This window comes from Malurus melanocephalus, unplaced genomic scaffold, assembly GCF_030028575.1.
Source record: "Malurus melanocephalus ecotype Western Australia unplaced genomic scaffold, MMel_1.1 scaffold_646, whole genome shotgun sequence".
Lineage (NCBI taxonomy): Eukaryota > Metazoa > Chordata > Aves > Passeriformes > Maluridae > Malurus > Malurus melanocephalus.
Window position 1 is genome coordinate 300,296 of NW_026623878.1, and position 14,753 is coordinate 315,048.

Here is a 14,753-nt window from a genome sequence, read left to right on the forward strand (position 1 = left end):
TGTCTTCTAAAGGAATCGAATTGAAAACTTAGGTCCTTGAAACAAGTCTTCGAGCACAACTTTCAAAGACATATGCTCTTCACATATGCTTTAGAAATATTCCGTATGATCTCCTAAACCAGCTTTATATAAATAGAATTCTGAAAACACAAGGCAATCCCCTACATATTCATGATATTAACATCTTGGCAGCTGAGTCTGCCTTTTTTCTGCAGAATATTTTTTTTAAAATAAAAAGCTTTACCTATTTAGAACAACTGCTGTGTATCTTCTTTCCACAAAAATAATTCCACATAAAATATTAGTAAAGGGAGATGGGAAATTAGTCTCTGGCTTCTCTTTCTCCTCAATTTCTTCATCCTCATCATCATCTTCAGAATCACTCCAAGATACGTAATTATCCTGATTCCTATTGTTATACCATTCAACACTTTCAAACTGCTGCCGTTCATATGGTTTGTATTTGCGCAAGATTTCAAGCAGCTTTATTACTTTTGGGGTCACAAATTTCAGGTCAAGTGAGGCAGGCGAGAAGTGCTCTTCACAGAGTGCATGTATTTTCCTTAGGAAAGTGTCTGTAAACAATAAAAATTTCCTGTGCAGCTCCTCTTGTTCATGTTTGATATACTTCTGCAGCTCTCTCACCATCATCCCAGCTACCTTATCTGCACACCACGGTCCCAGAACAACCAACACAGCTCGACAGTCTGACAATATCTACAACAAATGAATTCAAGTATCAGTTCAAAGAGTACATTCATGAACTATTCATTTAAAGCTARAGGCTTCTCTTACAGTACAGTTTTTTTAAGGATTATGACAATTTTTCTATTTTGAAAAATACGCAGAAATCTGTTTGTTATTCAGACGATYCTGGGAAATTTGGGGTTTCTAATAGAGCAAGCTCCCCCCACCCCATTAAATTACTACCAATCAACTTCAAACTGTACATTTCTGAATATCGAAGCTTAAATGAAAATTTTGCCGTTTTGTAGAATTGTAATTTGAAATTTGTACTAAAAAGGAGAATACTTTTTGAGGCAGCTAATAGACAAAGCAAGAATTCTTATCCTTAATATGTAATATAGAACTAATAGAATAGACACTTTACTGGGCATTTTTACTTTATTTATCACTGATAACTGGCAGGGTTTCAGAAGTACATAACCAGAAAGTTGCACAGTGGCCATAAGATAGCCTTAGAAAATCTATCCTTTCAAACAAAAAATAAAACAGTGGTTTGTATGTGTGGGTGGAATAGTAACAAGAGAGAACTATATCCTATTCAGAGAAAACAGACTCATCATTTTATCTSATGAGTTGCTTCCTCCTGAAGAATGAAGTCATCAGGCAATAAACTAGGAATTCAGAAATAGGGTACACTGATAACTCTACTAAAAGGATTTTTAATTTGGATGCCCTACATTGTACAAGAATTACAACTGAACTATAACAGTCAGGATGCTAGTCTTCAGCTGCTAGTCTTCAGCTGCTGCTTTAATCTCTCGTCCTTCTTCCCTTCTGTRAGGAAATAAAGAACAGGCCATAATCCTGTTGCTATACTCCGTGCAGTTTATTAGCTCTAAGACTTAAGGGCAACATTATCTAGACTAATCATAACTTCATACAGAGGCATGACAGTCTCCGTTGCCAAGACAAAAAGCACCTCAGGCTGAAACTCATTTATTTTTTTAATATGGGTGCCCCCATTGTCTTCGAGAGCTACTGGATCAAAACAAGCACAAAGTGTTACAAGCTTTAGGTGTATAACATTGTTCTGGACTCTGCATATCATGAAGATATTCTCTAGCCAGCATTCCTTATATATTTTAGGCTATTATAGTTTAAGTCTAACACAAAAGTAACCAAGACTTCCAATTCCTATGCACTGTGATAGGCTGCCTTATGTATCATCTTTCCCTGTAGCCCAAATAATAGTTTATGGACAGAGTCCTCAGTTTCTGAGAACGCTAATGGAAACTAGAATATTTTGGGCTGAATAAAGAAATACATTCTCCAGATTTCTCATGGACTATTACAGGAATGTGACTTGCTACTGACTTCTTCAAAGACTTACATACCTACATAGCTGTAACATAGGAGGCAATTCCAAATCAGGAAGGCCACATGGGGTTAAAAAACGCTCCTGGACTCCCTGTGTGAGAGGTCCCCGTTAAACACTCCACACCTGCTAGACCATCCTCTGCCATCAAGCATGACAACACAGGAGCAACCACGGAGAAAACTAGGGACAAACTTAAGATACAAATTCCGTTCCAGCAAGGTGTAGCACTAGTTCAAACACAARCTGCAGGCAATGTACATCTCTGGCTGGAATTTTTGCCTAAATTCTTCTTTTATCAATTTTTAATACAACTGGGCACAGTCCAAATTCCTCCTGAAGCGTTGGTTCCTCTCCTGTATTAAATTATTCAAAGGTCATAGGAGATTGTAAAAACGTTAAATTAAATTCTTCACTTCAGAGATATGGACCCAAAACATCAGGGTACAAAATCATGTCAGTGTTTTCAGCAAATCTGAATCTCAAACTAAATGAAATTCCAATCAATGGCTGACACTGAAACCCCACTCATTTATGAAAGCAATTTCATGCTAATGAATATGAAAATCAGAAGTCTTTTTGCCCCAGAYAGTCTAGCTTAGGAGGTTTCAGTCATGTAACACATGGCAAAGCAAAACAGTAGTAAGATTTCTATTTCTCAGGTTTCTCACATTTCTTGATATCCTTACCTGCTTAGAAATTAAGGTGGAATCTCTTTCTTTTGAATGTACAGATATGTTGCAGTCATTTAGAAAAGCAAGGGCTTCATCCAATTCCTTTAATAATCTTCCATACAACCCACTTTTGTCAGTATATGGTCCACAGTCTACAACAATCTCACATGGCTGAGAAGTATACCTTCRTAAGGGCAAAGATCGGGTTAAACACAGCTTCTGGAAACCACAGCTATTTCAGCTCTTAAGGTTATACAGCAAACACAACAGCAACATGTGTATTCAAGAACATTGCTTGCCCCTCCATGAATTAAATTATACAGTTTATCACTTTACAAAAACTTCCACCATCCAAAATACTGAACTACTTCATTTTAAACACTGTTCTAAAACACTCCTAAAGAGGAAGTTAATATTAGTAYCTTCATTTGAAATACTGGAAACTTTAAACAAATTCAATTTACTTTTTCAGCATCTTCACTTAATTTTTCATAGTGTACTCTCTTGATATACAAAAGAAAACCAACCCACATAATGTAAATGTATGTCTATGTATACATTTATACAAGTAAAATAATTACTATTCTTGAATGGCAGTGAGGAATTTGTAAAAGCAAATGGTCCAGACAAGTTCATAAAAAATACATTTAAAACATTTACACACACAGACAAAACACCTTTAACTTTGCCTGAAAGTCAACAATACAGTACAGGTGGCAGAAGAAAACATGCTGAATCGCCAAAATTTCACCCTTATTTTCCCCTACAAGAAGTCATCGCATTATCATCATCTTATTTTAAACAACATTCAGGATTCTAGATTCTGTAACTCACTTGCTTTCTATTTAAATATTTACTAACTCCTCTATCTTTCATTAGCCTTTTAAACACAGGCTACACATTTGGGGGAAAAAAAAACGCAACTTCACTGGCATTAAGAATACACTATACTGCAGATGTTGCAACATTTTCCTAAATAGTGGACACTATGGCATACACTGGACATGAAAGTTACACTCCAAACAAGAGTGCCTTTCAAAAATTCAGAAATATTTTGTGAAATGTCGGTTTTTTAGTTTGGTGGTGTGTTGAAGTTTTTTGTTTGATTATTTTCACTTGGGTTTTTTCAGGATCCTTCTGTTGTGTGTTTTTTGTCTTGCTTTTAAAAAATCTCTCCATACCAAGGCCAATCAACCTTTGTACTCAAAAGCCATTTAACATTCTCATTATTCCATCTCTGCCGCTAAATGGAATAGCAGCATCACATAGACACAAACTTTTCTAAAATATAAAAAACAATATATTGCTACTGGTTTATTCCTCTACCCAAAATGGAAATGCAGTCATCAAYTTAAAAATAATCATTATAAAACACACCTATCTAAGACCACCAAATCAGTTGCAGTTTCAGCATTGCTCTTTAAAATTTTCTCCAGTTTCTGGATCTTCTCCTCTAACTCAGCAGGATCACATTTCCCATTTAAAATGGAAGCTGTTAATCCCAAAATCCTAGGACATGATGGATAATCCTCACAGATCTGTGAAAYAGAATAAAATTAAATTCTTTATGACAAGTATCCTGGTAATCTACCTGCAAATTAATGATGCTTAGGCTATAAACTTGTATTTCAATAGCAGGTGTTGCAAAAGGAACCACACATTGAATTARTATTTTCTATTCTACTGACTGGAATTTAAACATTAACAGCCATCATATTTAAAGGCAAATATTTACAACATCGAAAACCAGAAACAGTTAGCATTAAACAACATTCTTGTCGCACTTACAATACCTATCCTAATACTTCCATGCCATATAAAAAGGCACATGCACTTTAAAAGAGATTTGGGAAGATATTTACTATGCATATATCTCTCACTTGTAAGTCAAACATGACACGGAGCCATTAATATTTGCAAAGAGCCCTAGAAACATCTTTAGAAAYCAGCATTTTTAAAAATAATAAAAACTGGTTAGTATAGCCCATTCCCATTCCCAAACTCAAATATTTTACTAACAATTTAAAAAAAGTCCCCTAATTCAACAAACTTAGCTTCTCTGTTAATGACAGATTTTTCTTTAATTGCCACTKTAAAATACACTAAATATATTCTTTTTCTAGCTCACAGTATTACTGAAGTCTTAACTCAAAACAGTAATTTTAACAGTTCAGAACATGTTAATAGTGGTTCCATTAATATTTTTTTCTTGATAGCCAAAGTTGGCTTTAGCAGTGCCCAATTCTCCAGCCCTCCCATTCACTTTTCCTCCTCAACCAAGTATATTAAACATTCATGCAGTGAATGCACCTTCATAATTTCACGGTATGGATGATCCTGGATTGCAAGATGGCACTCATCAAACACCAGAAGATTAATATTTGACAGGGATAAATACTCATTTCTCAAAACAGTCAAAGCAACGTGACACGTCATAACTAGAACCTAGATCAAAAGGAAAAAACAAATGTCAGTACRTGAAAAGTACAAGAAAAGTACAAGCTGGCTGAGGTCAAGGTGAAAGAGGAAAAGCCTTCTGCAGGTCTTGTGAGACAGCACCAGTAAATATCAACCCCTATTCATATACCTACACCAGTTAAGGACAAAAGAGAATAAAACATTTTCTACCGGAGAAAGCCATCTGTCTGAAGAGGTGTGTGTATGTATATATATATATATGTCTATGCATCTCCAATCACATGCCCAGTTAAAAAATGAATTCAACAGACAATCTCAACACCAGACTACACATAGCAAATACCATTAAATCCCAGTAAGTTAGCATCCCTTATGTGTCCCATCATGATGTCTCTGGCAAGAAAAGTAGCCCTTCATAAGCTCTCAAACTATTTGCAGCTGTAACATAAGCAAAATGTTACCAGAATTCTTCTAAAGAATTTTAAAAATTGTCTTTTTAAAGAAAACCTTTACACATTTCTTGTACACTGGCACACRAAAGTAATTGGTTGATAAAGTTATGTACTGTTTTCACACTCACTTTGAACTTCACTAAGTACGGTAACCCATCAAGAGTTCCTCAGACATATTCCACAGACCATTATAAATCACCAGTAAGAAAACCCCAAATCCCTAACAGTTAATAAAAGTTTGAATGGCTTTTAAAGTATAGTATGCACACCCAAAATTTCTTCTGCAATCAACATGATGAACACGAAGTCAGGGAGATGGAAAACGAAGGACTAAGAGGATGGCTTTCTAAACAACCTGAAAAAGCCTATATACATTTACCTCAAAACATACAAATATTACCTCAAAACATACAAATATTACCAATACACTGGATTTCCTTTGGCAAAAAAAAAGAATTGTAATTGGAAGAAATCATTGTGATTTCTAACTCACTGTATGTTTTGCTTATAGTTTATACTTAATACATTACCTGATGCTTAGAGAATTCCTGWCTCCACTTCTCTTTTGTCCACGACTCAGTTATCTCTAAACTTGAATACTCTCCCACTTTAAGGTCTGAATGTGTCCTGACAGCTGACACTTGCTGAGCAACTTGATTTGCTTTAGAAAAAAAAAACCACCTCATTACATAAAGGTCTTCTCATACATCAGTTTATAAYGATGAAACAGAAGATAAAAGGCATCACATCCTTGCAATTGAAGACTTAATGCAGAAGTTTCTCCCAATTCTGCTTTCACAGAACTTCGGTTACAGATTATTTCACAGAAATATTAGCAGTGTGTTTAGGAACATTTCCTCTTACCTGAGTTGACCAAAAACACAGTTCTTTTTCCATTTTTGTTGAAATCTCCCCTGATCTGATAGGACAGCTCTTTAGTGAGTAGTACTGCAATAAAAGTCTTCCCTGAGCCAGTGTTTAAGCAGACTATTGTATTATGATCCAAAGCTGCTTCAAGCAGTTCAACCTAAGTTTAAAAAATAATAATGTCCTTACTTGCAGCAATGCAGTGAAAAAACTGACAAAAAATAACACAAGTGATAAATAAACTATAGACTAGTCAATAGAATCGCTTGAAATCTTTCCAGTGCCATATAATTAACACATCTCTTACATAACGATATATTTTCACAATCTTTCAAAAGTATTGACACACTATATATAGTCCAGCTTTTAAATCTAAAACCCTTCAGTACCACAATTTGCTCTCAGGTAAGTTTCTAAATATATTTTTAATAGATCATTCTGTTGATAGATACATTGTGTGAAGAAAGAAACTACAGCTTTTATAGGTAATTGCACACATCAATTCAGCCAAATAAGCAAGCATACTCAAGGTGATCCAAGCTTCTCAGTAACACTATCAAAATGCTTCTGGGCACATCTGCTGTGCAGAGAACTCGGAACTGTTTTTTCTTTAAAATGAAAAATCAGAGTACTCTAATGGGGTTTCTGATGTTAGAGGGCTGCTTTGACCAGTCTGGGAACCAAAAATCAAAAACAGTATRACCATGTAGAAGACAAAAGTGAGAGGTAGAAAAGGTCATAATTTATACATACAATTGAGAGGCACAGTTTATTTGTCCCTAGCAACATTCTGCAGAGTAGCAGGAGGACACTCAGCTTAAAAACTGTTCTGCTCATTAGAGCAAACTGAGAAGAAGGAATGGGGGATATAACAAATGCAAAACAAAGACAAACTGAAGAATTAATTCTTAACAGGTGCACCTGAGAGACATATCCTGACAGTGTGCATCACTGCATATTCTCCATCTGCTCTTGTTCTTTTTCCATTAATTGATGGATTTAATTGTACTTTTTTGATGTTATTGTATTAGTACTATTACTAGTACCTGATATTTTCTTGGCGTGTAAATGTTATCATGAATTGCTTCTTGTTGCCATGGTAGTCCAAAAAATGGACCCATTGGGGAGGAAGCAGGGGTCATGAGCTGCAGTCCCGCCATGCTGAGGGATTGCAAAGCAGGGCTTTTCATTCATTCATCCAGTGTTTCTTTCATTGCATTTTTGTTCCAGCAGAGCCTACTATGAGMAGAAAATAAAACAGTATTAGATATAGTTGCAAGCAAGAAGAGAAAATTTAAATTAAGAAAAGGACATTACTTGCTTTTACATACAGAAATGCTTCTTCTCATACTATTTTCAGCAGAAAATGTTAATTTTAAATTTACAGGCACTTCTCCACTTGACAATGCATGCTTATCAAAGTACCCCAGAAATTCAAAAGGAGCTGTACTTTACAGTATTTACACACATACATTTTATTATGAAGTWCCATTTATGGTCTGACAGAATCTTAGTTAAAAATATCTTTACAACAAACTTTAAAAAGTAAAACTGTCTTGGCTTTACTTCAGGAAAGAAAAACACTGATTTTCTACCACATAGGCATAACTATCAGATTTTCCATTTTTCTTTCCAATCAAAAAGGCCTTTGACCAGTTAAAAGCTTTAAATATACACAAAAAAGTTTATTCTACTTGCCAGGAAAACAACAGAAACTACACAAGTACTTCACCATTTTCACATTGAAAGATTCTCATAAGATTATCTTTTTAAGGAACTTTAGTGCAGAAGCACTATAGGTAATTGCTGATGACTCTGATAAGGACTAAGTTAACCACCAATTTCCACAGACACACTGTAATTCAAAAACAAACAAAACAACCCACCAACATAAAAAGAAACCCCAAACTCCACAACAAAAAACCTTTAGCCTGGGAAAGCGATTATGGCTGGATGATATAGAAAAATACGCTGAAATATATAGAAACACTACATAGAATCTAAGAAAGTTTGAATACTCTCCTCTTTAAATTGGATACACATCCTATTCAAAAGATGATACTTAAAAAAGTTAGGTTTCCTCAAAATTCCTACAACCTCTATATTCATTTTAGCATCAATCTAAGATGAGAAATGCATAAAATTGACAATGCATTAAAAAGACATGAGGAGAAGCTAATTATCATTTTAGARCATTGAAATGTTCTCGCTTTTCCATATAACATGAAAGTTGCTTAAGTTTTGCAAATGTGCAGTAAGGAATAAAAAGAATGAGAGAAGTTTAATACTTTTRTATAATATAAATACTAAAGTATAAATAATAAAAAGCATTTAAGAGAAAACCAGTAATGGTTATCAGAAATAACTAAAGAGAGAGATTAAAAATAAAGCAGTACAAATAAACATCAAAAATGGCGGATTGACTGGATTTCCAGAAGTCCTTTCCAATCCTAGTAATTATGCAAGTCTGTAATTAAAAAAAGTATTTCTTTAGATTTGTTCCACAGTCTCCTACTAATAACTAACTACACTGTTGCTCTTGTTATATATTAACGCTTTTTAATTAAATATTGTCACATTGAGACACCGATATTACACTACTATTAAATAATTATAGGAAGCTCTGAGGAAAGAGATTAAACCAATTCTCTCATTCCCCATCTCAGGTATATATTGTAAAATAAWGAGAAGGCAAAACACTGCACTACATGATCACTTCTCTTGCAGAGTTAGAAATAATTTCACTTTACAGCAAGTGGTCAGATAAAGCTTTGTCTCAATTTATTTCAAACTGGAAGGGGAAGAAGCCCAGAAGGACAGCATGTTAAGCTGAAGTAATATTACATATGAGGTTCCAATGTAAAKAACTATTTATCTTTAGTACACATTCAGTAGTAAATGCTACTCAGTGAATGATGAATGTAACTTCTTGGATTTAGGCTCAGAAATAAATGTACTTCCCCCTCCATCAAGAAAATTCTTTAATAAGAGAACTAAGTTGATACTGCTGGAATATTGTCTGATATTTTTATTGGAGCTTCAAAGAAATTGTCACAGTGAGAAGACACCAGAAAGAAAAGATGTATTAAAATCTTTAAAAAACCCAAAAGGAATGAATGTACGTTTTCACAGAACATAATAAAGAACACTGTTGACCTTTCATGTTTCTTCAGTTGCTTTAGAACAATCTCCAAAYTCATGAAAACCTTCTCATTTACTTTTCACTCCTGTAACATAAAGTTCCATTTGCGCCTGAGTACTTCACATTATCTGAATAGATAAAATGGATCTATATTGCTTTATTTAGCTGTAAATAAAGAACAACACAGCTGTTGTTCACACATCATAAAATCAGTACTATACCATTATTCATTTCAGCTATAATACAAAAAAGAGACTCCTGTAGATTCTTAAAATTGTTTCCACACATTTCAAAGAACATACACAAGCACATGCAGGTTCTTTTCCAACAACACAACTATAGCAACTATAGAATGTTCTAATTTGGCAAAACTAAAGACATTTTGGTTCATTCCTTCCTTGGAATTATTAGCTTCATGACTGTTCCTCCACTGGGACTCCAGAGCTTCAGGTCACAGGAGACAGCATGCAGGAAAGACACATCATCACAGAATCATTTATGGGTTAAACAGCTGCATGCAGCAATTTGATCATCCTTGACATTTTGATCAACTGAACATTCGCACATCAAATGTACTTGATGTTTATCAGTATGTGACTGACAAATCAACCATGTGGCAAGAACAGTAGCACACGATCTTCCCCAGCCACTAGCTGAAAGCACCAGAAAACTCTGGGCACTACTGACTCAGTGAAACTTTTGTATGAACTGACAGCTTAGATGCAGGAGAAAAGGGAAGAAGGGAGAAAAAGTAGGGAAAAGTGTCATCTCCAAGCACCCTACTCTCCAAATTTATAGATAAAGCTCTCCTTTMATCTATCTAGCTTCTCTTTTTGTATTCCAGTGAGTGTAGCACTAATTGATAACATATACAAAAAATCCTTAGAATCACAGAATGTTTGGGTTGGAATGGACCTTAAAGATTGTATAGTTCAAAACCCCTGTCAATCACAGAATGTTTGGATTGGAATGGACCTTAAAGATTGTATAGTTCAAACCCCCTGTCATGTTTAAAGAACACAAAGGTCTTCTGAATGGCTACAGTATTTCACTTAAATGGTCTCAACCATGCTTCTCTACTTACATATAGCAAAAAAACAACTAACGTTCCCTTTGTTTAAAATCAGACCTCATTGTCAGAATAACTGCTAGAAGGGACCAGAGAAAAACATCCAAACATTTTCCATAGTAAAAGGTGAAGCTGATTCCTTAATCATTCTTGTATGCAAGCCCAGGCACTTCAGTTTTCTATCACTTTAGATGAGCAGCACCTCCTCTTTGTTTACTGCTCCATCTGGGTCGTGTTTCTTTTCCAAATGATAAATGCAAATTTAGGAACACATAAAATAGCTATACTGTATCACCAGGAGGGAATTAAGGAGAGAAAACCAACCTTATTTTAAAAGGCTGCTAATAAAATCAAGTATAGGATCCAGCATTACAAACAATTCATTTCTTTTGCTATGCACCAAATGACAGTGATACCAGTTTAGCTACCCTGCTGCAGGAAGCAAGAGGATTTATACTTATGAATGGTTCCAGCTTGAGACAACAACACATTTGAAAGAACATAGAGGGGGAGGGAATTTAAACTAAGTCAGGTAAAAAGGCTACGCTCCCAAATGAATGTTACTTTCTGCTTTACTAAAATTTCCTAGTCCTGGCCTTCATTTCCATGATTTGTATTGGAAATATGTAAGATCTGACAAGATCAATGTAAACCTTATTATGAGAGTAAGCCAGAATAATGCAGTAATTGTATCATTCTAGAGTCTCTATTTCAATAGCAAGGAAAAATATCAAGTTCTTCAATAAAAAAAAAAGCAGTACAGGATCATCTAGAAATAAAAAGCAAAAGAACACATCTACTTGAAGAACAGATTTTAAATTGAAAAMATTTGAGATGTAAGCACATATGTTCAAAATCTGCGGACAGAAAACTGAACATGAGCTAACTGAAACTAGCTAACAGTGAAGCAGAAAAAAAAGCCAAACTAGTCCTGCTCAGCTAGTGTTGAGCAATAAAGATACCTGCTAAGATGTTCCATCTTTGTCCACTGCATTATTATTTTGAAAACTGATAGCACAAGAAACTGTTGAAGCTGAACTTAGAGCGAGAATCACCTGAAACAAATCCTGCTTCCTGTGACTTTAGACTTGTTGCGGAAGCTGGATAAGGCAGCACAGTGCTCRAGCTTATTTGTTCTAATAGTGAAAAGTCCAATTTCAGGGCCATCCATCTTGACAGTTTTAGGAGCAGAATTCACATCCTGCTGACCTTACTTTGATGTACATTTATATGAACAGACAGTGAACTGCAGAGCTAAAATTAACCCCTTATCATTTAAAGAACTGTTTTTCAGAAGAACATACAACACTGGAAAAGAACAGTGAACAACATGTAATAGAAGTTTTTTCTAGTCTGCAGTAACTCTGCAACTGAGGTGTAGGTTTTTTAGTTACATGACTGTATCCAATTTGAAGCCCTCCCTCAGCACACAAAAAAAATCAAGGTTTACTACACTAAGGAATACAAGCCAAAACGACTAGAGCATTCACCTGGAACAAAACAGCCTGGACCTAGTCCTGCTTAGAGGACAATTCAAAATATTTATGGAACGGCACTGAGGTACACCGAGAAGAGATTAGAGTCATGGCGATGCATCTTTCAAGTTTTTGGAGACATTTGTGAGCACAGTTTGTGTTATATTCACAAGTTAATGCAAAATGATAGCCATCTCCTATTAACAAGAAAAATTTCTTATTGCCATATGCAAGGTATTTAATTTGCTTTCTATACTGATTTGTATACAATCTAATACCTTATTTCTAATGCTTTAGATTTTCATCTCTGTCCAGGAATGTCTAACTTACTCTCTAAAAACACTCTCAGCATCAGCCAAAACATGTAAGCCTCAAGAGGTAAAAATAATCTACTTACGCTAAAGGAAATCAACCACAATCTATAAAGAAATATGAACAGAACCTCGCTGCTTCAATATTCTCTTACATAACCACTTAAAGAGTCTGAATGCAGTTTCTTTATAGCAATTTATGTTCAAGTGCTACATGAAACATTAACTTGTTCAATGACCTAACACAGAAAATTCTCACTTGGGCAAAGGAGGAACAAAGAAAAAGAAAATGTAAAATATTAAAAATACGACATACACAGTAGAAAATGAATGTAAATATTAATATACGAATGTAAAATGTCACTGAGAATGTTCCATACCAATTTACACTGTGAGCATTCAGTGGCAAGAATTGATTTTGCGCAAGTGATGGTGAACTTGCAAGATTTCTCCATTGTCTGGTTTCTAAACCTGCTTTTGAAAGAAACGTATTTCTTAAAAGGATTTGACTTTTTCTGTGGTAGTACAGAAGAATACACTACTTCCAGAAAAAGAAGTTTGTTTTGTTAATCTAACTCCAGCAACCTCAGTTCTCTTAAGTGAACTTAAAAATCCCAAACCAAACACCCACAGTCTTATCTGTAAAAAAAGCCCAAAACTCAAGCATCAAACTGTGGAAGGCTGGCTAAGCTGAGAAGGGTCACGTAGACATTTTACAGCTTGGTGAGATGAAGGAATGCAGGTGTCGCACTCAGATAGAATAATTGCTGAAATTGTGTAAACCATCCTTCTGAGGCGATGGCAAGGCAAKGCAAGGACATCATGTTTTTAAGCCACTGGAAACTCCCTACGAGGTATTTGTGTTAGTTAGCCTTGGGAAAAAGTAGAAGTAGATAAGGGAAATTTGGCAAATGAATCATTAAAGGTGGAGTTGACATGTAGGACGTGGACCTAGGAAATATATGTATTACAGAATATGTATGAGCTAATTATGTATGTTATAAAACTTAGACTTTGTTTACAATAAATCGAAGTTCGCTTATAACTCATATTGAGTGGTCCGAGTCTTCCCTTCGCCGACATCAAACAATTGTCAAACAATATTACTGAGTAAGATGAATCAGAAATCTTCTGTATATTGTGCCCTCTTTACCACAGAACACAGCTTACGAGACGTTCCTTCTCTGTTATCCTTCAAAGACCTTTGTCACATTCACTGCCCAAGAAATTTTTACATTTGGTCTTTCAATATTCTCAAATTAAAAAGAAAAATGTATTTCAAATGTGYTCCCATTCAAGATGAGAACCCATAGATGCCTACAAAGCTGAAATATAAGCATTCCTATAAGGGCCATCTTCTGTGATTTCCCTACTACAATCATCAATATTTAYTGTGAATGTTCATTTTAAACTATGAGAATTTTGTCTGTTGTATTTTTCTGATACAGAACCAGTCTAACAGCACAAGCAGAACATTGGTCTGTAATAGCCTACCAAGTAATACAAAGGCTGCTTTCTGTTGTTCAGGTAAAGATTCATTAAAGAGCTTATTAAATGAAAGTTAAATTGAGGCTCTACCAWTTGAACGAGCTGATTCTGGAGCACTTCTACAAGTAGTTACAACAGTTAAGAGCTGAAATTCCAGTCAGATTCCTACTAAATGTCCATTTGTAGAAGAGAAATGGAGTACAACATGACACKTAACAGACTCAGAAAACCCATTAAGTCCTTCACCTAATGCAGAGTATGACCAAACCTGGGCTTGGGGAAAGAGCCTAATAAACACTTCGGGTTGCAATCAGTCTGGACCAACAGAGCCTGCAAGACAGTTCACACAAGAGTTCTGCTGTTCCACACTGTAACAGTCTAATGCAAAAGGATTATGCCACTATTTATCAGCATAACACAAACAGGCTGTAGGGCATTTACAAATAAAGTAAAACAACGTGAAAACACAAATGAGTTCTATAGCACACCTCTAGTGACACCAGTGCATGAGGCATTCAGAATAAATGTTCAGGAAGGGGATGTTTCCCCTTTAAAGAATACAGACATGCAGCCAGATTCTGGAACAAACTTTCATTTTCTAAAATGATGTGTATAAGGACTGTGCAACAATCCTAACTATATGTTGCTTAATCAGCAGTGTAGAATGGTGCTATGCAGACTCCTTTCATCTCCGTAACACAGAGGACAAAAGATAAAGCACAAAGTATATGGATCTAAGATGCAAGGCAAGGTGAAGAAGAGAGGAACTAAATACATTTCTCTCTTCCGTCTGTT

At 35.3% G+C, this 14,753-nt stretch overlaps 1 protein-coding gene across 4 annotated transcripts in view; it reads right to left on the reverse strand.

The window, feature by feature from the left end:
• DICER1 (dicer 1, ribonuclease III) overlaps positions 1 to 14,753 on the reverse strand; it is a 65,354-nt gene that overhangs the window by 31,141 nt on the left and 19,460 nt on the right. For 2 of the 4 annotated variants that reach the window (XM_057383632.1, XM_057383630.1), the window contains exons 4-10: positions 7,520 to 7,712; positions 6,471 to 6,633; positions 6,137 to 6,267; positions 5,047 to 5,181; positions 4,114 to 4,274; positions 2,752 to 2,920; positions 245 to 717 (exon numbers count right to left, since the gene is read on the reverse strand). In XM_057383632.1, the coding sequence (XP_057239615.1) occupies positions 245 to 717; positions 2,752 to 2,920; positions 4,114 to 4,274; positions 5,047 to 5,181; positions 6,137 to 6,267; positions 6,471 to 6,633; positions 7,520 to 7,663 (1,376 nt within the window). In that variant the 5' untranslated portion in view covers positions 7,664 to 7,712. Of the gene's footprint in view, positions 1 to 240; positions 718 to 2,751; positions 2,921 to 4,113; positions 4,275 to 5,046; positions 5,182 to 6,136; positions 6,268 to 6,470; positions 6,634 to 7,519; positions 7,713 to 14,753 lie in introns of those variants that run through there. The other 2 variants (XM_057383633.1, XM_057383634.1) reach the window with 2 other exon arrangements.